The sequence below is a fragment of the Bos mutus genome, chromosome 1 (genome assembly GCF_027580195.1).
Source record: "Bos mutus isolate GX-2022 chromosome 1, NWIPB_WYAK_1.1, whole genome shotgun sequence".
Taxonomy (NCBI): Eukaryota; Metazoa; Chordata; class Mammalia; order Artiodactyla; family Bovidae; genus Bos; species Bos mutus.
In genome coordinates, this window is record NC_091617.1 from 126709645 (window position 1) to 126735333 (window position 25689).

Genomic DNA, 25689 nt, shown 5'->3' on the forward strand with positions numbered 1-25689 from the left:
CTGAGCCTGGGCCCCTGGCACCACTCGCAGTGAGCATGGCCATTGGGGCTTGTCCTGAGCAGAGCTGGCATCCACATTCTTGCAGTCACGCAGCACCTGCTCTGCTTAATTAAGTTGTTCGCCAGCATTAACAGGCTGCGGCAAAAAGATCAGAGCAGCTGGAGTCTGGGGTCCGCACTCGAGCCCTGGCTCTATCGCTAACATGCGGTAGAGAGCTGGGCACCTCTCTTAAAACTCCCTGAAGCCCAGGCTTCTTGCTTGCCAGATGGGGAAAAATACATACTGTCTTATTGCTCAGGACACTTCGGAGGGTCAAAAATAATTTTTAAAAAAGTGGATTTTAAATTTGAAATGCACTTGTAAATAAAATGAATTATGTTTGTTGAGACAATAATTTCTATCATTAATAACAACTCTATACTATTTACTATTAGAGGCTTTGTTGTTGTTCAGTCGCTAAAGCTATGTCCGACTCTTTGAGCCTCTGTGGACTGCAGCACGCCAGGCTTCCCTGTCCTTCACTATCTCCTGGAGTTGCTCAGACTCATGTCCATTGAGTCAATGTCATCCAACCATCTCACCATAAAAAAGGCTGAGTGCCAAAAAATTGATGCTTTCGAATTGTGGTGCTGGAGAAGACTCTTGAGAGTCCCTTGGACTGCAAGGAGATCCAACCAGTCCATCCTAAAGGAAATGAGCCCTGAATATTCATTGGAAGGGTTGATTTCCTCTAGGATTGACTGGTTTGATCTCCTACAACTGAGTAACTTTCACTCACTTCACATTCATTGGAAGGACTGATGCTGAAGCTGAAGCTCCAATATTTTGGCCATCTGATGGGAAGAGCCGACTCATTGGAAAAGACCCTGATGCTGGGGAAGATTGAAGGCAGGAGGAGAAGGGGGCGACAGAGGATGAGAGACTTTACATGTACCATCTCACATAATCTCCACAATAGCCTCTAGGAGGTATCAGTAGTTGTGGGTTTTATCCCTGCTTTACAGAAGGGAAGCCTTAGGCTTGGTTTCTGAGCATTACAGTACCCTAGGGCTTGTCCTGGAACCTCTTCTCTTCAGTAATGACATGCGCCCCCCAGGAGATTTCACACTGGGTCGTGATTATAAACACCATGGCCTATGCAGCACCTCCTCTTGGATGCCCTGTGGGCATCTCAACCCTCACAGGTCCCAAGTCGAGCTCCTGACCACCACCCCTAACCTACAGTCTTGCCCAACTCAAATAAAACTATCTTCATCCTTCTAGGTGCTGGGGCCCCAAACCTGGAGGTCATCCTGACTCCTTTGCTTACCCTCTAGAGCAAATCCTGTTGGCCCTGCTTTCAGAATACATCCAACATCAGCTCCCTCTCATTACCTCTACTGTTCCCATCCTGATCCAAGCCACCAGCATCTCTCATTTGTATTGAAACAGCCTCCTAGCTGGCCTCCCTGCCTCTATCCTGCACCCCTACAATTGATTCCCAAGAATACAATTAAAGTGCCCCTGTTAAAACCTAAGACAATCAGGTCACTCCTCTCCTCAAAAGTCTGCAGTGACTCCTCACCTCAGAGAGAGCCAAAGGTCATCCTCGGTCTGCCCACCCCTACCTGGCTCCTCTCTGGCCTCACCCTGCTCCTCCTTTCTCCTCTCTCCAGGTGACCATGTGACTCAGGGCCTTTGCACCTGCTGTTGCTTCTGCCTGGATAGCCCTTCCCAGACACATCCACATGGCTCATTCCTGCTCCTCTTTCAAGTTCTTCATTCAAATGTCACTGTCTCAACAAGGCCTTCCTCAACCACCTTCTTTAAAACTGACAACTCCAGCTTCCTCCAACACACTCCAGCCCCATCTCTGCTTTATTTTTCTCCATAATACTCATCACCACAAACAGTGCACTTATTAGCTGAGTCTCTTTTTAAAAAATGTTATTTATCTGGATGTGTCCAGTCCTAGTTGGGGCACAGAGGTTCTTTGTTACATCGTGCATGACCTTTCATTGCAGTGTTGCAGTACACAAGCTCGGTTGCCCCACGGCATGTGGAATCCTTGTTCCCTGATCAGTGATCAAACCTGTGTCGCCTGCATTGCAAGGCAGATTCTTAACCACTGGACCACCAGGGAAGTCCCACTTACTGGCTGATTCTTCTGTCTCCACCTACTAAAACATAAGCTTCATAAGGATAGGAATTTTGGTCTGTTTTGTCCCTGAAGTTCTGTACCCCCAGGGCATGGAATAGTACTTGGCACATACAAGGTACTCAATTAATATGTGCAGAATGAATGAGTTTTTAAAATATTACTTGCCTGGGTCATATGGTAGTAGACTTGGGGTCTAAATTCTGGACTGACCCTGTGTATATTCCCAGTCTCAGAAGCGGTGGGAGAGAAAGAGAAGTCCGGAAGGGCAGCAGGAGCAGAAAAAAAGTGGGGGTGGTCAGCATCACCCAAGACTGGTATTCATGCATGTTCCCATCCCTCCCACACGGTGGATGTACCTACGTCTCACTAGCTGCTTTAAAGAAACAAAAAGAGCAGTTCCAAGCAGACTCTAAAGTGACTTTCCCAAGGTCATCCCAAGCTGATTAGTGGCACAGCTGTCAACACCCACAAATTCTGAAAAGATTTCTGTGAAATCCCTGAAAATTGTTTTTTCATAGATAACTGGCTTTTGACAAATTTCCTAAGGGATAAGTAAGGGCTTCCGTCCAAGTGCGTCCACCGTCTCATCTGGTTCCTGACCCCGAGGCTGCTGGCAGACGGAGGCCTGCTTGTGGAAGTCTGCAACTGAAGAATTCATTGCAGTCGAGGAAGATGATCGGCTCAGATGTTAGAAACACCCCAGCTCACTGTCCGCCTCCTCCCCACCCCCCCATGAGCTTTCACATCTGCACACCTCTGCTCCAGCAGTCCTCACAGCCTGCCTTGCTCCTTCGGGCTCTGCCCCACTTGGCACAAGTCCCTTCCTCTGCAGGGCCCTCCCCGGTTGGATACCTTTGTTTCCTGTGTGCCCTCCGTCCCTGTCTGCAGTCTGTGGGAACCTGGGGCTCCTACTAGACAGTTCCACTCCTATTGGACATATGGGCTGGACTGTGTTGGCCCATCTTTGCAGCTGCAAGGCCCCCACCCAGGTCTGGCTTGCTGGGGGAGGTGGAGAACGCTCAGCCAGTGTTTATGGAGTGAAACTGACCCCTGGACGAGGACAAGGATCTGTCACACACTCCCCTTCCTTGAAGGAACTTCTAGCTGGTCCTGTTTTTAAGGGATGTGGGTGCCCCCATAAGCAGGCCTGAGGTCACCAGCAAGGGCTCCTAGGTGCACCGAGCGACACCTAAAACTCCCAGAAGTGTCTCATGCAGTTAAAAGGAAGCACATTGCAGAATGGTCCCATTTATGATTTTTTTTCTCTTTAGTTTTAGTGAATTTATTGAGTAGATGAAATAAGACAAGCATAAAGGAACAAGATATGAATCTGGAAACCAGTATTTGGATCCGGACACAGATGCCCTTGCATATGCCTAGAACACGTATGAGATTCTTTATAAGAAAAGTGGTCAGAGTGGGCCTGTCTTAGTTGGGGGTCCCCAGAGATGAAAATTTGGGTGCAGGTAGTTTGGGGAGGGGGAGGCGATCTCAGGAAATAAAATTGCTGGAGAGGGGAGAGTGAAACAGGCAAGGGAGGCAAGACTAGAGAGGGTGTGTTAATAAGTGGACACAGCTGGGGGCTCCTGCTCAGAGCCTCTGAGCAGCTATGTAGAACATGCCTGTGTAGAACTGTCCCACTGGAGGCTGGGGACACGCATCCCTGTGCCCCCAGTGGCTGAGGTGAGCCCTCGAGGTTGAACCCACATCCAGCAGAGTGGCCGCCTGTGGCTAGGGGAGAGCAGATGGATGCTGCCCTGCAGGAAGCTCCGGGCTGGGAGAGCCCACCAATGTGGGGCGCAGGGAATGGGGTGGGATCCCCAAGAATCAAACACGAAATGCGGATGGCTGGAGAACGCCTGGACTTTTCATAATTCTATCCTTTCGTGACTGTGGATTTGGAAAGGAAAGGAAGCACAAAGATGCAGGGAATTCATCTCTTCTCCAGCCGCTGAGATAACCAGCCTGGAGCACCGCCTCCCAGTGTTATATTTTAGTGCTCACCAAGTTCCTACAGCTTTATTTTTTAGGATTCATGCAGTTCCTATAGCTTTGTGCCCTCTTTGTGTGTCCCCACGGAACACAGGTGATACCTCCCCTGAGAGCTGGTGCTAATAGCTCTGCTGTCAGGAGTGGGGAGAGGCAACCACCAGCCCACTTCCGAGCCAGCCTTGGTAAGGAGTTTGGGGTCCAGGTGGAGCTCAGAGGGGAGGGAGGGCCCCCACCCTGAAGTGCAAAGCAGATTCATCACTGCCGCCACTGCTGCTATCCAACTATTAAACGAGGCTGCCCAGGCAGCCAACAGGGCCTTAAATCTCCGCCCTAGGGTCACTTCCATTTTCCTGCTCACTGAGCACGACCAAACTTTTGCTTCCTAAAGAAAAGTCTATCCTTTAAGGTTGGAAGTGCTGAAAAGTCCCACCACCACCATCCCCGCCACAGACAAGGAAGGGGATTCCTCAAGGAGGTGGCTGGAGATGCTCACCATCCCTCCCCCGCACCCAGCCCACATGCCACCTGCCCACTCAGCCTGGCGGGGCCAGCTTAGTACTCAGCTCTGGGCCCCCGTCCAGCTCTGCCGCTCCAGGCTGGATCACCTCAGGCAAGCCCCTGCACCGCTGGGGCCTCTGCTCTGCCATCTGGAAAACGGGTACGTCACATCTGGTTCCCAGGGCAATTTGAGGATCAACCAAGATCATGGATGTGAAGCAGCTGGCACAGTGCCTGACCTTGTTGGGACCCTAAAACTGGGGGCCCCACCAGTACACCCTGGACTTCCCACTCTTGCTGGGTCCCTCCTTCTGGGTTCACCTCCCTATGCGGCCTGCCTTCCTCCACCTTCTGCTCTAGTCTTGTCTGCCCACGATGCTCACACCCGACCCTCTGCTAACAGGGACTCCTGCAGAAACCTGGCTTTCACCATGCTCCTCCAGCCCCTCCTACGCTTCCCACTACCTACCTGAAGATCTAAAGCTTGAGAAAGCAAGCCCCACACTGTCTCCCGTCCACAGTCACACTCCTGCCATGGGAGCCCCACAAGGACAGCCTTCTCCAAGACGGGCCCAGAGAGCTTGTGAGCGAGGGTCAGGGTCATGGTCCTGGTTGTGAATCTGACTACAAGGGCTTGGAAGCCCTGGTTCTCTGTGTCGCCTGGAACCTCTGGCGCAGCTGTCCCTGAAGCTGGGTGGCCTCCACCCCCAGCCTTTCTCCCCTTAAACCCAGGGTTTCCTCCTCTTCAGAACCAACATCCCCATGCAGGGCCACTTGGGCCAGGGGTCAGCGAACCCAGGAGGTCAAATCTCAGCTTCATTTTCACAGCTGTGTGACCCTGGGCAAGTCCCTAGGCCTCCCTTTCTCCAGGAAGAATGTCACTAGCAACCTAGCTGTCTAGTGTTCTTAGGAAGAGGAGGAGATGTAACGGAGCCTGGGATATGGTAACATTATTATAACCGTCACCACAGTGCTAATGTACTGACTGCATCCTGCGTGTCACTTTACAGCGATTCCATCACTAACCCTCACCCTGCAAGGCAGGTCCTGTTCTTTTTGCTTTATAAATGAGGAAACTAGAGCCCAAAGGAGTCATTTACCCAGAATCCTAACCCAGGCCTGGTGGTGGCACTTTGTCACTCAGTCGTGTCTGACTCTTTGAGACGCCATGGACTATAGCCGATGGGATTCTCCAGGCAAGACTACTGGAGTGGGTTGTCATTTTCACCTCCAGGGGATCTTCTTGACCCAGGGATTGAAGCCGGGTCTCCTGCATTGCAGGCAGATTCTTTACCAGCTGAGCCACCAGGGAACTCAGGCCTGCCTGGCCCCAAACACTATGCCCTTTGGACCTGTTATCTCCTACCTGCACAGACAATGTGCCAGGTGTGTAAGCCCTTTATTGCATATTATGATATGTATGAGCCTTACAACAGCCCTTCAAGGTAGGTACTAGTATCATCATCATCCCCATTTCACGGATACAGGGACAAAGGAACTGGGAGGTTAAGTAACACACACAAGGTCGCGCAGCAACCAGCAGCAGAGCCAGAACTGGAACCCAGGCAGTTTGAGGCCAGAGCCTGTGCTGCCCTCTGTCTCTTCCCTCCTCTGCCGTCTTGTACTTCCTGTGATCCTTCCAACAACCCCTCAAGACAGGGAGGATTAACCCCAGTTCACAGCTAAGGAAACCAGGGCTCTGACACTCAGCGGGTGTAAAATTAAACCAGGAGACAATGCATTTCCAGCTGTGAAAATAAAATAGCTCAGAACCTTCCTCAAATTCTTTCTGTATTATTACCTTCTGGAAAAGCTCTCACTGGGGGATGAGGCTACAGTGACCTCGGTGACCCTGTATTCCTTTCTCATCCTCCTAGTCCATGTTCTCATGGCACAGCCCATCCTGCGGACTCTAGGCTTGCTAAAGGGCAATGGACGTCTGGAGAATGCGATAGATCAGATACAAGATCAGACTGCAAAGTACCAAGAAACCCTTCACCTAGAATTCTGCTCAGCTCTGGGGCTTTGGAAGGTGGCTGGCCATGTGCCTGGCTCTTTTTGCAAGAACTGTACCAAACACCTTGGGAATCCCTGGGGAGAGGACCTTCTGGCAGCAGACCAGCAAGACGAACACTGGGAAGCATGCTGTTGGCTCCATGCCCACAATGAAGGGAGACATCATTAATTGAGCAGTGTTCTTTCCCACAAAGCCAAGGTAGAGCCTCCAGAGCCTCTGCAGAACAATGTTCTAGTCAGCACTTATTGATCAGAACTACATTCCTCAGCTTCCTTGCAGCTAAGAGTGGAATGTGATAATGTTTTAAACACTGAGCTTTAAGTAGAAGCATAGTAGGGCATTTCTGAGACAACCTTTTAAAGAGAGTCAGTGTGCTCTCCAGCTCTTTTTCCATCCTACTTCCTGGAATGCAGGTGCCAAGGCTGGAGGTCTGGCAGTTATTCTGAACCAGGAGATACCTTTGAGACAAGAAATCACAAGCTGGGAAGGTAGAGCAGCAAGCAGGTGGAGCCTGAGGCACCGATTACCTCATGGAGTCCCACAATATCCTTGGATTCCCTATTTCCAGACTTGTCTTAAGTGAGAGAGAAATGAACCTCTACTCAGGTTTAAGCCGGTTATTAGAAATTTGGGGTTGTACACAATCCAACCTAATTCATATGGATATAGCTGTAAGCTCCAGGTATACTTTCTGCCTGCTCTCCAATTTGCAGGCCGCTGAATATATCAAGCTGCTTTACACCCTGAACTGGTACCCGCGGCAAGCATTTCTCTGTCTGAAACATACTTGCCCATTCCTCTACCTGGCGAACACCAGCTCATCCTTCAAGACAGCTCGAGTGCTCCTGCCTGGGAAGTTGTCCTGGATTCCAAGGTTATACTGCCACCAAGGTTATTCCACCTTCTGAATTCTAATGGTGCTCTGCGTCCCTTGCTCACCCTGTCCTGTAATTAGCTTTAGCTGTCTCAGGGAGCAAGATCCTGGTAGCAAGGCAGTGTCCAAGCTTCCCCATGAGCCCAGGCAGAGGAAGCACAGTGAATGCTTAGAGACAAAATAAACACGGTATGAATGAGTGCCTGGAGGGTCAGACATTCTATGCCACAGAAGCTCCAGCAGCGGCGGTAGCTAGGGAAGGCTTCCTGGAGGAGGAGGAAGACCATGGCACAGAGTATACTAGCTCAGGCTACTGCACCAGGCCACTACCTGTGGCATAGAAAGCAGACACCACAAACTGTCAAGAGCTCTTTATATGGCTTAATGGAATGTCTTCAAGATAGTCTCTAAATGTCTCTGAGAGGTCACAGCCCCCAGCTGCTGCCAGGCCTGGATCCCCAATTGGTAGTGATTGACAGGGCAGCTGCCTGAAGAATCTCCGAGGCCCCAGGTCGGGCAGGGGAGGGGACAGGCATTGTTGGAAGCTGAGCTGCCTCTGTGCTGGCGTTGTACAGCCATCTGGTTTGGGTCAGAGGTCTCCAGGGACAGGTTTGATTTATAGGCCGGTGCAGCCACCCGGGCGGCATGGAGGGAGGGCACAGGGAGGCCAAGGCATGGGAGTGGGGGAGGAGGAGGGAAGGGCCAGGAGGGGCCCCTCAGAGGCTGAGTGAACACTGGGCCTCTGCTCTCAGCCTTGAGGGTCTCGGGTTGCTTTTAATAGAGAAACATCACCATAAAAAAGTACTGGAGGGCCTCCCTGGTGGTCCTATGGTCAAGAATCAGCCTTGAAATGCAAGGGACACTGGTTTGATCCCTGGTCCCGGAAGATCCCACATGCCATGGAGCAACTAAGCCGTGGTCCACTCCTACTGAAGCCTGTGTGCCTGGAGCCCATGCTCTGCAATAAGCGAAGCCACCACAATGGGAAGTCCGAGCACCGCAACTAGAGAGTAGCCCCTGATCGCTACAACTAGAGAAAGCCTGTGTGCAACAAGGAAGACCCATCACAGCCAAAAATTACATAAATAAATTAATCTTTTTAAAAAAGAAAGTACTGGAAAAGCAAAGAAGTGTTTATTGTGTGCTCACTGTCAGGGCTGTATGTGGGGCTGCTGTTATCTGGGAGAGCAAAGGAATGAACCCCAGTGCAGCCCCACCCACAGCACTGAACTGGGCTTGCCAAGCCGGCAGGTCCCCTGCCCTCTCTCTGCCACCCTCCATGGCCATCATCAGCCGCACTTTCCAGATGATGACACCAACGGGAAGGACAGAGAGGCTCCAGCCAGGAAAGGCAGAGCTAGGATTCAAACCCGGGCTTTCTACCCGACCTCAGAGCTTTTCCCTCTGCCCTGCGGGGTCCCCAGAATGTTCCAGAGGTGGAGAGGTAAGTGGGGACCAGAGTCTAATGAGAGGGAGCCACAGAGAAAGACGCTGGAGCGTTGGTCTTTAAGAATGTGGTCATGCCTTCAACTTTGAGTTAGAAAGCCCTGCAGGCCCTCATGCCCCCAAGTGCACTCCAGCCGCACAGAGCAGAGTTGTCGGTACCAACTGAGGTCACCAGGAGCACTTTACAAACAACGCAGGCATCTCTCAGAGCCTGGAGAAAGGATCGCACTAGGCAGATGAAGATGGCATCCGGGCAAGGAGCCATAGGCGAAAGTGTGGAGGTCAAATCTGCCTGGTGAGATGCGGATGCTGGCCTGAGGACCCGGGGCAAACTCTTGTAACAGAGTGGTAAGAAGCCAGCTCTGGTGAGAGAGGGCACATATAAGGTACATCTCCTGGAGTCTGCCCTGAGAAAGGGGTGCAGCAAAGAGCCCCCACTCCCCAGGGCCAAGCCATCTGTACTCTCAGAAGGCTGAGAACATGGGCCCCTGTGGCGCTGATGCTTTTCCCCTGTCCTCTGCTGGACATGTCCTGGGTCAAGAGAGGTACTGCCCAGGGTTCTACTAGGGGTGGTGGGGGTGGGTAGCATGGGGACTGTCTCCTCAGATACCATGGAGCACAGTTCCCCGGGACCCCTCCAAACAACCTGGGGGCAGCCGTGTGCCTGGCATGCCACCCCTCCGGCTCCTTGGATATGTAAGGTGCCCCCACTGTCTAGTGAGGGCACGTGGGCTCAGAAGGATTCTGTGTCTGGCCCAGGTCACAGAGCTCTGCAAAATCCGGCCCTGAGCCCTCACCCAGAGAAGTTCAGATCTTCACACTGAGGCTAAGCAAGGAGCGCAAGGAGCATTTCAGGCATTGAAAAACCTCACTGTGATCAGATGGAAGATACCAGGGGCGAGAAAGGGGACCTTCAGGACATTTGAACCTGAGAATCAGACAGATTAGGGTCCACATTCCAGTTCTGAGTTTTCCTATCCATGAAATGGGGATGTTAACATGACCTGCCAAAAAGGAGTTAATGGAACTGCATATATATATATATATATATATATATATATATATATATATAAAGCATTTCTGGGGCAAGGAGGTGTTTAGCAAATGTTTACTTTGACTTATCTTCATGAACACTTCCGTCAGGAAACCCATCAATCGGGTGTCATGACAAGTGGCTCTAGGGGGGTTCAACTCCCATCTCTATGTTCTGTGTGTGCTGGTGGGGACTTCATGAAACACCAGAGCCAGACCTGAGCCATGAACCCATCCAGGGCTGGGGTGCAGCAGGCAATCCATTATCCACAGTCAGCCAGACATGTCACCTCCCAGCGAGGAATGCAGATGAAAGTCCACTTCATCATGAAACTAGACACCAGGCCACTTCCTGCCAAGAGCACCCCAAGAGCACCCCTGCCCTGGCCTCTGACCTCTGCCCTTGGATTGTTTATATACTGGGGCTGGGGTCAGAGTCGAGAGGAGCTTATGGGTTCAGAAAACGACAACCAGATCCAGGCAGACACACACGTGTGTTAGGGACAAGGAAAACTGTTGGAGGACTCCAGGGGAATGACTTCATGCCGGCGAAAGGCCACCAGGTCAGGAGGAAGAAGCAAGAGCCGTGGCCCCTGCGCAGCAGCCACCAGGGCTGCTCTGCCCAGCTGCAGAGGGATGGTGTGGACAGAAGCTGCCTGCATGCAGGGACGAGGGAAGAACAAACCCTCCCTTTCTCCAAAGAGCCTGCTGCCCAGATGGAGAGACAGAACAGACACCTCAGAACCTTAAAACCACCACTGAGGCAGCTATGATTATTACAAGCCGAAGCGAACCATCAACAGCGTCTTGTGAAGCAGTCTCTACCTTGATCCAGGCCACCATTTACAAAGGGCTCTCAAGAGTCTGTTTTATTTCATCTCCATTAACAATCCTCTTTCTCATTCCTCCCCTTTCACCCACTAGGAGGAGGAGGCTCAGCTGGCTCAGGGATGCTCCAAGGACACAGATCTAGTCAGGGGCTCTGCTGCACCCCCAACCCGCACCTGGGGGTCCTGGGTTCTTGCCTCTCTGTTGCAGCTGTCCCTCCCCACAAGAGAGCTCCTGACCCCTGCTGTGCCCTGGCCCTCCTCCTCGCATTCCTGGCATACCTCCTGTCAGTGCCCCACTCCTGGCTTTCCCCACCCAGGACTTACAACATTCTTTAAGGCTTCCTGGTCCTCCTACTGCTGCCTAGTCCAGGGTCCTTCCTGACCCCCATCCTTGAGTTGGGTCCTGGAACAGCTCATGGGAGAGCTGAACCTCCTCGCAGCCCTGGATGCAGAAACAGTGGCCTACGCCCTCTCCATGGGGCTCCCCAGTCCTCCCAGTGGCACTCAAGAAGCGCTGTCCACTAGAGTTTGGCATGATGATGGAAATGGTCTACGCCTACCTTGTCTGACATGGTAGTCACCAGCCACCTGTGGCTTTGGAGTCACTGAGTCTGGCAAGTGCAACTGAAAAACTGGATTTTTAATTTGTTTCTAATTAATTTAAACATAAGTGTAGATAGTCACACCTGGTTGGTGGCTTCTGTATTGGACCAGAGGGTATGTAAAGTCTGTCATCCAAAAAAAATCAAATGTGCACTCTCTGGATATTAGATAGCAAAGAATAATGGAGACCCTTCCAGGTCATCTTGTCTAATCCCTTCCTTCTTGTGATGGAGAAACAGAGGCTCAGAGAGGGGAGGTGACTTGCCCAAGGTCACACAGCTGGCTGCCAAGCTGGAGTGGCTACGCTAGGTTTTCTGGCTCCCAGTCCCCCCTCCCTCTTTTCCAAGCACCTCCCAACAACCAGTACCCGTATACCTGGGGCATTACTGCTTAGCCACCCACACCCCCTCACTACTTGACTGCACCCCCACTCACCCAAGAAGCCTCCTTCAGCCAGGAATCCTGAGCAGCTGACTTCCAGCCAGTGCTGGGTTGATGGCAAGATCCACTGCAACTGGGAAGCTTTGTAACACACACACACATACTCCTTCCAGGGCCCATGGATTCAGCAGAGGAAAGACAGCCAAAATCCGTGTTTTCACACTCTCCCTGAGGGACATTGAGGTCAGGCAAATGCGCTAAGTGACCAGCTCCAGGACTCCCACAACCAAGGGAACCAGCAGGTGGGACCCGAGCCAGAAGTACCAATTAGAAGGCTGGGGGGAACCTCTATCTGCACCTGAGAAGCGCTGAGTCCATCGGAGACTCTCAGGACTTTAAACCAAGACCTGGGAAGATAGCGTGTTGGCTAATAGTGAGCCAGAAGTGGTCAGAGACCAGGGGGCGGTGTCAGGGCCATGGTGAGCTAACCCCAAGGGATGCCCAAATTATGAGGGAACAGACAAGACACAGGAGAGGTGGGGCACAGTGGGGCGGGAAGGGGTCTGGGGGCAAATGTGCAGCGGAGGCAGCGGTGGGCTGCCGGAGAGCATCCCATTTCTGGGCCCACCCACCACTCGCGCCACCACACACTTGCCTTCTTATGGAGGCAACTTGGATCCTTCCTGAGGACTGGAGGTCCAAGGGAGCCTCAACTAAATCTCCCCTCACCCCCCCACATTCTCAGGGCTTGGCCCCCAGGTGAACTCTGAATGGCCCTGGGCTGTGACTCTGACCCCTGTCCCAGAGGTAGCCACCCTCAGGGAGAAGATCCCATGTGGCCCTCCCAGCAGGGACTGAACACAGGCAGAAAGCTATCGTCCACCTTACTGAACACCAGGCAAAACTGCTCTAATCCTAGGACACCCCTGTAGGTGCATTTTGAGAGAGAAACATCAACCAATAGGACAAGATCTGGAAGGCGGCTGTGGCTTCTAATGGATTGACTCGGATGGGTTCATGCTTCTACTCTAATGACTCCACCACGGGGAGGACCACGTCTCTGCTGGGGTCACAGCCTCGGGTGGGCTGCCTCATCAAGTGTGGTCCCGGGGGCCCAGGATGGGGCAGCCTGTACCCGGTGGGGGGAGGAGGGGGATGGGGCTCCCGGCAGGCGGGTCACGACGCGGGGCTCGCAGCTCTATTTATAGAAAGTGGCTGCTGCGAAGGATGAAGAACTGGGGAGAACCGGCTCAGCGGTATTTTCCAAGCTCACGCTGTCTCGGCTTAATTTCATCCCAAGCAAATAAATCATTAAGGAGGCACCGAGTCCTGGAAGATCTGATGAAGAAGGGCCATTAAACGGCACAGCCTTAACTTGAATTATGGAAGGCCTCAGACAAGCAGCCTTATTAGTGTCTGGGCTAAGCCGTAACTCATGCTAACCGCCCCCAACCAAGTGACGCGACAGGGAGGGTCAGCCGGCTCCCCAGCCGCAGGCACAGCCCAGCAGGCTGTCTGCTCTCCCCATGTTTTAAATACCCTCCTACAAACGTGCTTACTCCATCCACTGCCAGCCCAGCTGCACCCACTCCCACGGGCAGGGTTGAGGATGGATGGTCTGGCTGTCGGTGTAAGGGTGTTCGGGCCGTGGGGGCTGACGACACCAGCCTCGGGAAACCCTTCTGATAAGCACCCGAGCACCGAGGTCTGGGACCACCCACAGAGCTACGGAAGACTCACATGACCCCGTGCGTCATGGAGGTGAGAGGTGTGGGTTCAAATCTGCAGGCTGGCTGTCTCCCAAGCTCCTGCCCTGAGCAGGCTCTTCATGACCCTTTGCCTCAGTCTCCTCACATGGGAAGTGGGATAGCAATGCCTTTTCATCCGTGGATGAAATGGGATAACGTGCACGGGATGCTCACTAGCGTTGGCAGGGGCCTGTGGTGGTTTAAGTCGGATGATGCACCCGCTGTGCTAAGCAGCGTCTGGTCTCTTGTTAAGTGCTCACTTGAGGGCTGTTTAACACAGAGCTGTTTCTATTTGCAGTAACCCCTTCCCAAAAGAAGTTGCCCTCACGGGAAATTCATGGATGATAGTGCGGATTCACTTGGGTACATCTCGCTGGCAACTGTGAAAATTTGGGTCTCAGGACACATAAACTGAGTTCCGCAGTGGTGGGGGAAGACAAGGACATGAGAGAAGTGGGGCGAGAAGGGGAAGGGGCTTATGCAGCAGGCTCAGCTGGGCTGCTGGGAGCCGGGGAGGGGAGCGGCGGGGGTCGGGGGGGATGAAGGGTGCACAGGACTCGCCCTTGCATCAGCCAGGAGGGAGGGCGGCAGGCAGAGAGCCAGGCTAGGCAACCCTGGGTCTTGCTGGGGCGGGGGAAGCGGGCCATTTCCAACAAAGAAAAGAGGTCAGCATAGGCCAAGGGGATTAGCTGGGCTGCAGGATCAGAGTGGGGTTAGGCAGGGGGAGGGGATGGGGAGGAAGGGGAGTGGGGGCCTTGCATGTGGAGGCCTTGCCCATGCCCCCAGTTCACTGCCCTTTCCAGTGGCACCCACCCCAGTCGCACCGATGCCCATCGGCAGGGGTGAGAACAGGCTGGCTGTGCTGTAGTTGAGGGTGTTCAAACACAGTGGCAGCTGCTGACACCTGCTTCAGGAAACCCTTCTGTTAAACAGACTGCCTGATGCCTCGTCATGAGCATCACCAGGAGCTCCTCAGAAAGGCACGGCCCAGAGCCCTGCCCAGACCTGCTACGTCAGAAGCTGGCTTTAACAAGATCCCCAGCTGACTTGAGTGCACACGAAGGTCTGAGATGCTACACTGACAGCAAGTCTATGGGAAAGTCCCAGCATCACATCCACTGCACAGGTGTGAGAAGTCAGGAAACCTATGCCCGGGCCATCCAGCGTCTCGTCCTGACGGCGCTGAACCCCCTGGTTCTGTGTCTGAGCAGGGGTAGGGTGTCTGACATGTAGGAGGGACTGAGAGGCCAAGGAGGGTCTTCCGATGGGTGGAGGTGGGGGTGTGGGAGCACCTAAACTCTACCCAAGCTCCAAAGGCCCTTAACCCCCATCCATCCTACTTCTCCTAAACTCCAGTGTCCTCCTTTATCGATGTTGGGCTTTTCAATACAGGCTCATAAACTGCATTGAATCTCAGCCTCATTTTTCTGGTGAGGTGCATTGCCAAGCGGGCATTGGAGACCTGGGTTTTAGCTCTGGTTCTGCGACTAAAATTATCAGGTGACCTTGGGCAACTCCTCCCGGCTCTCTGGTCCATTCAGCTCCCATCTGTAAAATGTGGGTCTTGCATGGGCTGTCCAATGGCACGTTCCAGCCCTAATGCCCGGGGCAGAGTGCTTTCACCCCCTGCCAGTCCCCAAGAGGGGAAGACTGGCCGCCCCATCCCTTTCCCTTTCCTCCAAGGTCCGGTAGTGCCCAGTCCACAGCCAGGCCTAGCAGTCATCTGCTCAGAGGCACACGCTGCCCCTCAGGCCTACCACCTCACAGCTCATCTCTGCTGAATATACACATGGCATAACTGGTGAGGACACTGCATGTTTGGACATCCGTATTGAAAACACACTCACCGGGAAATTCACCAGTGAAAGCTACAGAGTGCGTGAAGCAGACACTTTAGCTGGAAACCTTTAAAACTGCTCATAGGAAGGCTGAGCACTCCCAGCTCATTTGTGACAAACTCACAGTGGCCTCTGAACCTCTGGTGGCATTTCCATCACGTATCTCAAAGAGAAAAGAGACATAAACTTCCCCAAACCTCCCTTGTGTGGAATCCATCAGTGTTCACAACATGGACCCACATTTAACAACAATAATTACTTCCACGTCTAATAACACTAAAGAATTTTACCAACCTATGGGAGAAGGCAATGGCATCCCACTCCAGTACTCTTTGCCTGGAAAATCCCATGGACGGAGAAGTCTGGGTAGGCTGCGGTCCATGGGGTCGCTAAGAGTCAGACACGACTGAGCACCTTCACTTTCACGTTTCACTTTCATGCGTTGGAGAAGGAAATGGCAACCCACTCCAGTGTTCTCGCCTGGAGAATCCCAGGGATGGGGGAGCCTGGTGGGCTGCTGTCTATGGGGTTGCACAGAGTCGGACACGACTGAAGTGACTTAGCAGCAGCATGGGAGCTGTAATAGTCCAAACTGGTAATTTTTAAACCCACATTTTTCAGTACATACTATGTGCCAGGCACCAGTCCAGTCACTTTCTATATGTGACCTATGAACTTGATGCCTTATGGGAAAGTAAATTTCTGTTACTATTACAGTGAGGACAGTATGGCTCAGGGGTGGTGATTTGGGTCAGAGCTAACTAGCAGCCAAGTCCTGACTGAGGCCAAGGCTGGGAGATCCCAAGCTGCAGTTCTTCCCATGACCCTTGGCTTTGCCCCCCCAAGAAAAATGACAGCAGCTCCACAGTGGCCCATGGGGACACTTGTCCCAAATGGGCCTGCATTTCAAAGCTCCTTTCCGGGATTTCCCAGGTGTTCTAGTGGTTAAAAATCCATTCTGCAATACAGAAGACGTCGGTTTGATCCCTGGGTGGGGTGCTAAGATCCCACATGTTGAGGAGCTAAGCCTGCATGCCAAAACTAGAGAGTTAGTGTGCTTCAGCGAAAGATCACTCATGCCACAATTAAAACCCGATGCAGCCAAATAAATAAAGAAATAAACATTAACAACAACAACAAAAAGCTCCCTTCTGCAGGCAGGACTTACTAGTCATGACCCTACTCATGACTACGTGAAGTGTGAAAAGAACTCTCAAAGCAGGGCCACATTGTCTGAGCGAAGCCCTTTTATTCAGCTGAAAGTCTGTTCCTTTTTGTGGAAAACAAAGGGTAGGGGCCAGTTTCTGAATGCTGAGACCCTGAATTGAGTTGCTGCGCCATCATGCAGCCTCTGCTTGGCTTGGGTACGGGGACAGATGTGCGGTGCATGACGCACAATGAGGGGTGGAAATGGGTTGCTCTGGGGTCAGGCTTCAAGGGGGCGGCAACTCTGAGCCTTGCCCACTCCCATCCAACCAACAATGACTCCAGTCGCACTGCAGTGGAGAAGAGAAAAGCTAAGCAGGTGGTGGGAGCTCAGCACAGTAACACACACTGCTTGAGCACCTACCATGTACTCTGCTGCAGGGGTGGCTGAGGAGACTAGGATGCACTTCTGGCCTCAAAGAACTGCCACTTTTAGCAGTAGCAGCAGCAGCAGCAATAACGAAACAGCAAAACAAGCAAGTTAAAAAAATAAAAAAATAAGTAAATAAATAAAACAGGAAGTATGTTGTGGTAAGAAAGGCGTGTTTCATGTATTTATCTATTTCTGCCTGTGCTGGGTCTTCACTGCTGCCTGCAGGCTTTTTCTCTAGCTGCAGTGCGCAGGGTTACTCTCTAGTTGTGACGTGTGGGTTTCACATTTTGCTGGCTTCGCTTGTCAAGGAGCACCGTTTCTAGGTGCACGGACTTCAGTCATTGCAGCACACAGGCTTAGTAGCTGTGGCTCATGGGCTCCAGAGTGCGGGCTTAGGTGCTGTTGTGCTCGAGCTTAGGTGTTCCATGGCTCATGGGATCTTCCTGGACCAGGGATGGAACCTGTGAGCCCTGCACTGGCAGGTGGATTCCTAACCAGGGAAGCCCAGAAAGACATGTTTTAAGAGTTTCATTCTGCTATTCACTGACTTGAGAGAAACTACTGTTGTTTTTCTGAGTTTTCATTGTCTAACTATAAAATAATGAAAGGTTAAAAAAAAAACCACACAAATCAGCAAAACACACTTCTTATGGACTTGCTCTTGCCTGGAGAATCCCCATGGACAGAGGAGCCTGGCCGGCTATAGTTCACGGGGTTGCAAAGAGTCGGACACGACTGAGTGACTAAGCACAGCAGAGCACATGGACCGGCTGTATGCAAGAAAGGGCCCACTGGCCTCACTATACTGACAGGCATCCCATATAAAGACTGACTGAACTGACTGAATCAAATGATCATGGTCCAACAATGAGTTTGAAGCCATTTTAATACAAAATTAAAGCAACTGTGCTCTATTTTAAACCAGAAACCAAACCATTCATAAGCATTCATCAGGTGCCAAAGACGAGCTCAGCATTGGCACAGCACGATGGGTAACACAGGAAATACTGTAATATCAAAGGCTCCCCTCCACCCCACACCTAATGTGAGTTGCATGCTGGTGCATGCTGCATTTCTGCATCAATCTTAATATTCACAGCAACTCTGCAAGGTATATTTAATTCTTCCCACTGCACAGAGGGGGAAAAACTAAGGCTCAAGGATGTCAATTAGCCAGCAGGGGTAAAAAATAAAACTACAAATCAGGATCAAAAGTTTACCCTCAAAGACTGGAAATTACCTAGATGTCCAAAAGTAAGAGTCTAGATAATTAAATTATGATACAACCATTACACAGAAACCCATGCAGCTGTTAATAAGGAATGAGGCAGCTCTACGTTAATCATATTAAAAAAATCACCAAGATCTACTAAGAGGGGAAATGAGATGCAGAGCAACATTCACCGTAAGATCACGCTGGTGTGAGACTTCTGTAAGGACACGGGCAAGAGTGACGATAGTGGTTGCCAGCAGGAACAGGCTGGGGAGCTTTGGGATGGGGGTATTTTACCAGTCTTTTGTAACTGTTAAATTTGTTGTCACATGCACCGTTTACCTTTCAAAAGTAAATGCACACATATTTTTAAATCCCTCTGGGGTTTCCCTGGTGGCTCAGTGGTAAAGAATCTGCCTGCCAATGCAAGAGACACGAGTTTGATCCCTGATCTGGGAAGATCCCACATGCCGAAGAGCAACTAAGCCCACGCCCCACAACTATCGAGCCTGTGTTCTAGAGCCCAAGAACCAAAACTCCTGAGGCCATGTGCCACAACTACCGAAGCCCGTGTTCCCTAGAGCCTGTGCTCCACAACAAGAGAAGCACCACAATGAGAAGCTCGAGTACAGCAACTAGAGCGTAGCCCCCACTTGCCGCAACCGGAGAAAAGTCCTTGCAGCAATGGAGACCCGGCATAACCAAAACTAGATAAAATTATTTTAAAGATAAGTAAATAAAGTCCCCACTCTGCCCGTTTCCCCACACATGCCTCCTGTGTGACCATCTGTGCCCTGGGGAACTTCACACCCACCTGGAGAAAGAAGGCATACCCATGTGGAAAAGTAGTGAGTGGAGTGAAGCGGGAGGAGGACTCAGTGTTGAATTGGGGGCTCAGGGGACAGAGCCATGGGCTGAGGGCTGGGGTGAGATGGAGTCAGGGCAGAGTGATAGGGCACTGATCAAAGGGGAGACCAGGCCTGGACCTGAGTCAGGAGGGAGGAGAAGCACAATCCGGATGTCAGGGCGGCTAGGAGGACCGTGCCACCAGGAGACACACGGGAATTGGGCAGGAAGGTCGTGAGTACAGAGCAGACAGTTCTGGCAAGGGGACAGTGTCCTTGCAGTCATCCTGGTAGAAAACTCTCTCTGGCCTTCATCAATACCAGAAGCCTTGGCTGGCTGCCAGGGCTTCTTTGAGGAGCTGTTGCGCCAATAAATACTTGTTGGCAGATCAATTAAACCATCTAGGAATGACGTCTGGAACCACAGTGTCTCTGGCTTGAGGAAGGTGGACAAGCCCTCCCTGATCATCAGGCCTGAGATGCTAGAGGTTCCTGCCCCCCATCCCCCAGAAAGTCAGTCCTGGGCTCAGAAACCTGTTCTTTGGAACTGGTAGGCAGAGTGGAAGCAGGGCTGGCCCAGGCTGCAGGAGGCAAGGTGCAGGAGTGCCCCAGGCTTCAGTATAGCCCTGCCAGTAGCTAGTTGTGGGGCCCTGAGCCAACTCTTCAACTCTCCAAGGTTCAGTTTCCCCATCTATAAGATGGCGATAATGACAATAACATTGCCTCGAGGGTCACTGTGTGGACTGAAAAAAAAAAAAGTGAGTAAGACACTTGGCCTAGGGCATAGAACCTAGCTGGTACCCCTCCATACATAGAATTACACGACTCCCAGATCAAAGCTTCTGTGTCTGAGGCCCCTCTCCTCTTCCTGGGTCACTCACGTGCTACTTGTGCGTGCGTGTTAAGTCACTTCAGTGGTGTCCGACTCTTTGTGACCCCATGGACTATAACCCGCCGGGCTCCTCTGTCCATGGGATTCTCCAAGCAAGAATACTGGAGAGGGTGGCCGTGCTCTCCCTCCAGGGGATCTTCCCGACCCAGGGATCGAACCCACATCTCTTATGTCTCATGCACTAGCAGGCAGGTCCTTTACCACTGAGCCATCTGGAAAGCCCTCACATACTACTTACCACCCAAGAATTCCAAGACAGGAGACAAAGCCATTCTGTCAGGCCTCCTGGCCGCCAGCATGCAGAAGGAGGAGCCGGGGGCCGGGGAGCAATTCCGGAAACCAGCCTGGAGCAGATTCCAAAGGCCGGGCCCACCCCAGGGATGACCCTCACAGCGGTTGGGATGCTTTCAGTGACATTCTCCCGTGAGCGACCAAAGCACGCCTGATTCACAGACACTGCTGGGGCTGTCTTTATGCAACAAACTTTTCACAACATCCCGCAGAGCTCTGTGCTAAGCCAAGAGCTTTGAGGGCTGGAGGTGAAACCAGTGGGAGGGACAGATTCTCAGGGCCTCCTCCGAACTCACTGCCAAAGGAAAGGGTTCCATCCTTTGCTGAGTAGCCACCCAGCCCGATGGAGCAGCCTCTCCTGTTCCTTCCCAGTAATCTGTAAAATCTGTAAACATCTGCACAAGGAACCCACTGGACCAGCCTGCCTCAGTTTGATCCCGTTATTAGCTATGTGACCTTTAGCAACTTACTCAAGCTCTCTGGGCTTCAGTTTCTTTATGGGAAAATGAAGATGATCATATAGGTGGTTAGCTATAAAGAGTTGTTACAAGCATTAAATGAATTAAAATGTGCAAAGTACTTAGAATCTAGCCCTGCCCACACTAAGTACCAGAGAAGTGTCAGTTATGGTTGATGGTGTCACTGCTGTTATTTGGCCCCGGACACAGGTACCTTGAGCCAGCTTGCCAGTTTGCCTGGCCTGGGTTCTGTGCTTCTCGACTCACTCAAATGGCAGAGTCCCTGGGCATCCTGTAGTTCTTTATAGTAAACCCCCCACCCCAGATGCTGATCTGTTTTGCTCCAGGGTGTAGCCGAAGAACACATTTGTAATAGGAAAATGCACTTCCAGGAGCTCTTAGCCTCCACAAACACATACTTCAGAGTCACAAGCAGTTAGCTCTTTCTAAGTCTTGCTTTTATAGTTGTAAAAATTAAAAAAACTGAGAAAATGATGTCCATTAACTTCCTTCCTACATACTGGAGAAGGCCTTATTGAGGCCACTTTGCTTTTTATCCTTAGGTGAACCCCCAGACCTGGCCCAGCTCACCTAGTTAATCAAAGCAGTGAGCAGCAGTCGCTGTGGGCTTGCTCTGTGCTGGCGAGCTTTACCACAGCTGTTTCACAAAGGAGAACACTGAGGTCCACCGGAAGGAGGTAATCCTTGTCCACGGCCTCCTGGTGAGTGTTGGGCCAGACTCTAAGCCCATCTTTTCTCCCCACCGTGATCTTGTGGGGAATCAATCCATCCCAGAGAGGAACTCCATCTGCCTCTCTGCTCCATAACCTCTCTCTGTGACTGCAGTCCCCTACTCCCCTGGTCAGGGCTGACTTTGGGGACCTGCCTTCATGTCCACAAGCAGTGTTGCTCAGACTTCTCCTCATACTCAGAAATCCATCTTGGGTCACCCAGGGACTCCCTAGGGCCAAACCCCTCTCAGTGTCCCAGGAATCCACTGGACTTCAGCCCAGGTTACTAGCTATAGGCATTGCACAATCCCCTCCCCACCAGTCCCTGTCAGACTCCCCTCGGCCTGTCCTTTGGTGGTCTACACTATAGTCAGGTCTTGTCCCATCGACCATGGGTCTTTCAAAGCCCAGAAAAGCTGAGCTCCCCCTTTGGGAATCACACCCTGCCCAAGATAGAAAACATCACTCGTATCTGAGAAGAGGCCAGGATCACAGTACTCAAGTCAGTCCTGTTACCCAATGCGAAATGCCCAAGGCTCATATGACATGACATCCTGACCTCCCCTTGCCTCCTGGATGGGCATTCTAGCCTCTGCCAACCGGAAAAAAATCACTGCCAAAGGGGAGGATGGAACATTCCAAGTTTCAGTCTCACCAAGCGTCTCCAGCCACCTGAAGGATCCAAAAGCCCCAGATGTCAGGACACGACTATCCTTTCCCATCCAGACTCTGCCCTCAGCAGAACATCAAGGCCTGACTGCTCTTGATCCTATGCTGCATTGGGGAGCCACTAGCTGCGACCCTGTTAGCACCTTAGCTTGTAGCTATAAATGAAGCAGCAGGTAATACCCGTGGAATCAATACCCAAGGGAAAGCCCACCTTGGGGGCCCAGTTGTTGGCTCAGGTAGTTCTGCTGGGTATCAATGCCAGCCTTGCATCCCAGCTATCATATTATTGGTGCCACTGCATGAGATTTCACAGCAGCTATGAAAGGGACCTGACACTGTTCCCTTTTACAGATGAGTAAAATGAGTAAAATGAGGCATTAGAGTGGCTCACCAAAGACACAAAACCACTGAGCATTGAGATGCAGGGGGAAACGAGGCATGTCAGAACCCAGAGCCTTGGTACATCAAGGCCATCCTTCTAGTCCAGTGAGCAATTCTGGCAAGTAGATTTCCCAGTTGCATTTTACAAGAGTATTTGTTAACAAAAATAAAATTTGCTGTTGCTGATGGTTTCCTCAGCACTGGGGTTTGCCTGGTTACCACGTCACCCAGCATTCTCCACTAGGCACTGTGGTGACTAAGCCAGCCCATCTCAGGACAAATATTCATCTTTTCTTTATTTAACCAGTCAATCAGAGAAAAAACAGAACAACACTTTGCCATTCAATGTCAATCTTAGTCCAACAACCACGGAAATGAAATGTGAGCAAAAGTGTTGCCAATTAAACCACAGAATAGAGCACAGCAGCCACTTCCTGGTGGCCTGTCACCCTTGAAAATGGTCAACCCACCCTAGCTCGAGTCAATGTCAATTTTACTTGAGTATAATCTTGTCCTTGACCTCTTTTTTGGAGTGTTGCTCTCAGTCCCTCAGCTAAAGTGGGGAGCATGGGAAAAGAATGGGCTTCAGAGCTGAGAGAATTAGGTAGGCCCGGGTTCTTGTTCTTGGCAAGCTCCGCTCTTCAGTTTCCTCTTCTCCAAAAGGGAGCAGTTATATTGCTGGTTTAAAGTTAATAAGCTGGAATTCTGGCTTTAAATGCCCACCTCAGGAGCTTCATCAGGGGATAAGTCAAGTGGATAAGGTATGTGCAAGCCCACAAGCGCCCAACTCCAGGCTCTGCTCAGCAGGGATTCAATGGGGGGCAGACAGTCATGTGTACTTCTGTCCAGGGGCCACCCTGCCTGAGTGACTCCCTCCTAAAATCAACAACCGTTTTTGTTACCAGGGTTTTTTTTAAGCTAGCTTCACAGGATGACTGTGTATATTAAATGAGAGAAGGCCTTAGAGGTGTCAGAGTCAAACCCAACAGCCTGTGGGCTTATCTGCAACCTGCAAGGGAGTTCTATTTGTCCACACGGTGTCTTTAGCAGCTGCCAACTTGAAAAATGGGAATAGTTTGCACAAAATCTAGATTGCTGGGTCCTCTGGAAAGAAGTCAGAAGATTCCACAACTTTTGGCTCTCATTCCCATGAGGCAATAGTCAGCGAGATGCCCCCTTTAAGAGAGAGTTCAGCAGGAAGACCTAGATTTGAGTGTTCAGCCCCTACATACAGCAGGTATTCAATAAATGATAGTTACTATCAATACTTATTATTTATCAGTAACTTGAGTGCAAGAGATTCAAGTGCAGAGACTCTGTCTTCTACTTGTCTCTCTTCTCCTGCTGTGAACTTGAAGCCAGGTACACAGGAGACATCATTTGGCACAATCCTTACAGAGACTGGCTTCTCTGGTGGCTCAGATGGTAAAGCGTCTGTCTGCAATGCGGGAGATCTGGGTTCAATCCCTGGGTTGGAAAGATCCCCTGGGGAAGGAAATGGCAACCCACTCCAGTACTCTTGCCTGGAATATCCCATGGACAGAGGAGCCTGGTAGGCTACAGTCCATGGGGTCGCAAAGAGTAGGACACAACTGAGCAATTTCACTCTCACTTTACAGAGACTGAAAGGTTTGTGACTAGCACCGACAGTTCTAAGCACTGTCCTAAGCACTTCATGTTGTTGTTCAGCCACTCAGTCATGTCCGACTCTTTGTGACCCCATGGGCTGCAATGTGCTAGGATTCCCTGTCCTTCATCCCCTCAGGGAGTTTGCTTAAACTCATGTTCATTGATGTCATCGGTGATGCCATCCAACCATCTCATGCTCCGTTGCCCCCTTCTCCTGCCTTCAATCTTTCCCAGCATCAGGGTCACTTTACAGTATTACTATCTTATTTGATTTCTCATAACAACCCTGAACTAGATTACTCTCATTGAGTCACTTCTGCAGAGAGGGAAACTGAGGCACCGCCCAAGATCACCAAGTGAGCAGAAAAAAGTCAAGATCCAAACCCAGGAGCCTGGCTTGGGGTCCACATCCTTACCTCCAGTCCATGCCGCAGGATGATCCCAAGTGCTGACGGCGGATGGGGCCTCACCTGCTTCCCCTCCCCACAAACTCCCTTCCCTCTCCAGCTCCACTAGGGACTGGCAGCCTCTGGACCCATCCCTGCCCGGCCCCCACCCACACAATCCCCCACAATCCCCCACGGCAGGCTGCACTTACGGTCAAGGCCATTGATGTAGCGCATGGTGACCTCGCAGTGGCCCCACACGGCACTCACCACCGGGTAGAGCTTCTTGCCCTTGAGGCCACGGAAGGCCACGCCCAGGTACTGGCCGTCCACGACGAAGCTGAGTGTGCCCTCGTCCATGTCCAGCACCACGAGCAGTGAATCAGGCAGCGCAAAGGCCTCCTCAGGCCCCAGGAATGCAGGGTAGGCTACGCCGGGCCGGTTCTTGCCATCGTGGTAGAGGCGGCTGCGGCCCAGGTCCCAGCCCCAGGACTCGGCGTCGCTGCCCACCAGCGCAGTATAGCCCACTGAGTGCAAGGGGGCCCGCGCCGTGGCCACGCCCACCACTGCGTGCGTGCCCCGCTGCCGCGCAGGCCAGTGGATCTGCCAGGCGTGCAGGCCACGAGCGTGGCCCACCTTGCCACGGATGCCATCCGTGCTCTGCGCCACCGGGTGCCGGTGGAAGGTGAGCCGGTCGTCATCCTTGACGAAAACGTTGAGCGAGCGGTCCTCGGGGTTCCACGCGTGCCGCAGCTGCACCGCCAGCCCCGCCGCCGGCATGTCCAGCAGCTGGTCCAGCCGCGCCGGCCGCCCCGGCTCCTCTCCCCGCAGCTCGCGCTTGGCCGGCCGCAGCGCCGGCTCCCGCACCTCCACCGACTTGAGGCTCCCCGAGAGCTTTTGGCCCATGGCTTGCTGCCGGGACGGGGCCGCTGCGGGCCACCGCTACCTCCTGGGAGCTTCCACTCCCCGCAGCCAGGGATGGGCCACGGGGCTGGAAACCAGGCGTCTGGACCGGACACGCCCACAGCCTCCACGGGGCTGGGGCAGGGAACCAAGCTCCTGGAAGGAAGCAAAGGACACGGCTTATAACAGCAGCCTCGACAGCCATCTATGCCCATGCCTTGGCTGGGCCCTGGGCATGCATTCATAATAATAACTAATGAATAGAATGATATATGGCACTTATCTAGAACTCACCATTTGCCAGACACTGCTC

General features: G+C 52.1%; 1 protein-coding gene across 1 annotated transcript in view; it reads right to left on the bottom strand.

Moving 5' to 3' along the window:
* The window catches only part of SPSB4 (splA/ryanodine receptor domain and SOCS box containing 4), an 86409-nt gene that overhangs the window by 44971 nt on the left and 15749 nt on the right, over positions 1-25689 (bottom strand). The window contains exon 2 of the mRNA XM_070385008.1: positions 24686-25532. Within this exon, the coding sequence (XP_070241109.1) occupies positions 24686-25379 (694 nt within the window). The 5' untranslated portion in view covers positions 25380-25532. The remainder of the gene's footprint in view (positions 1-24685; positions 25533-25689) is intronic.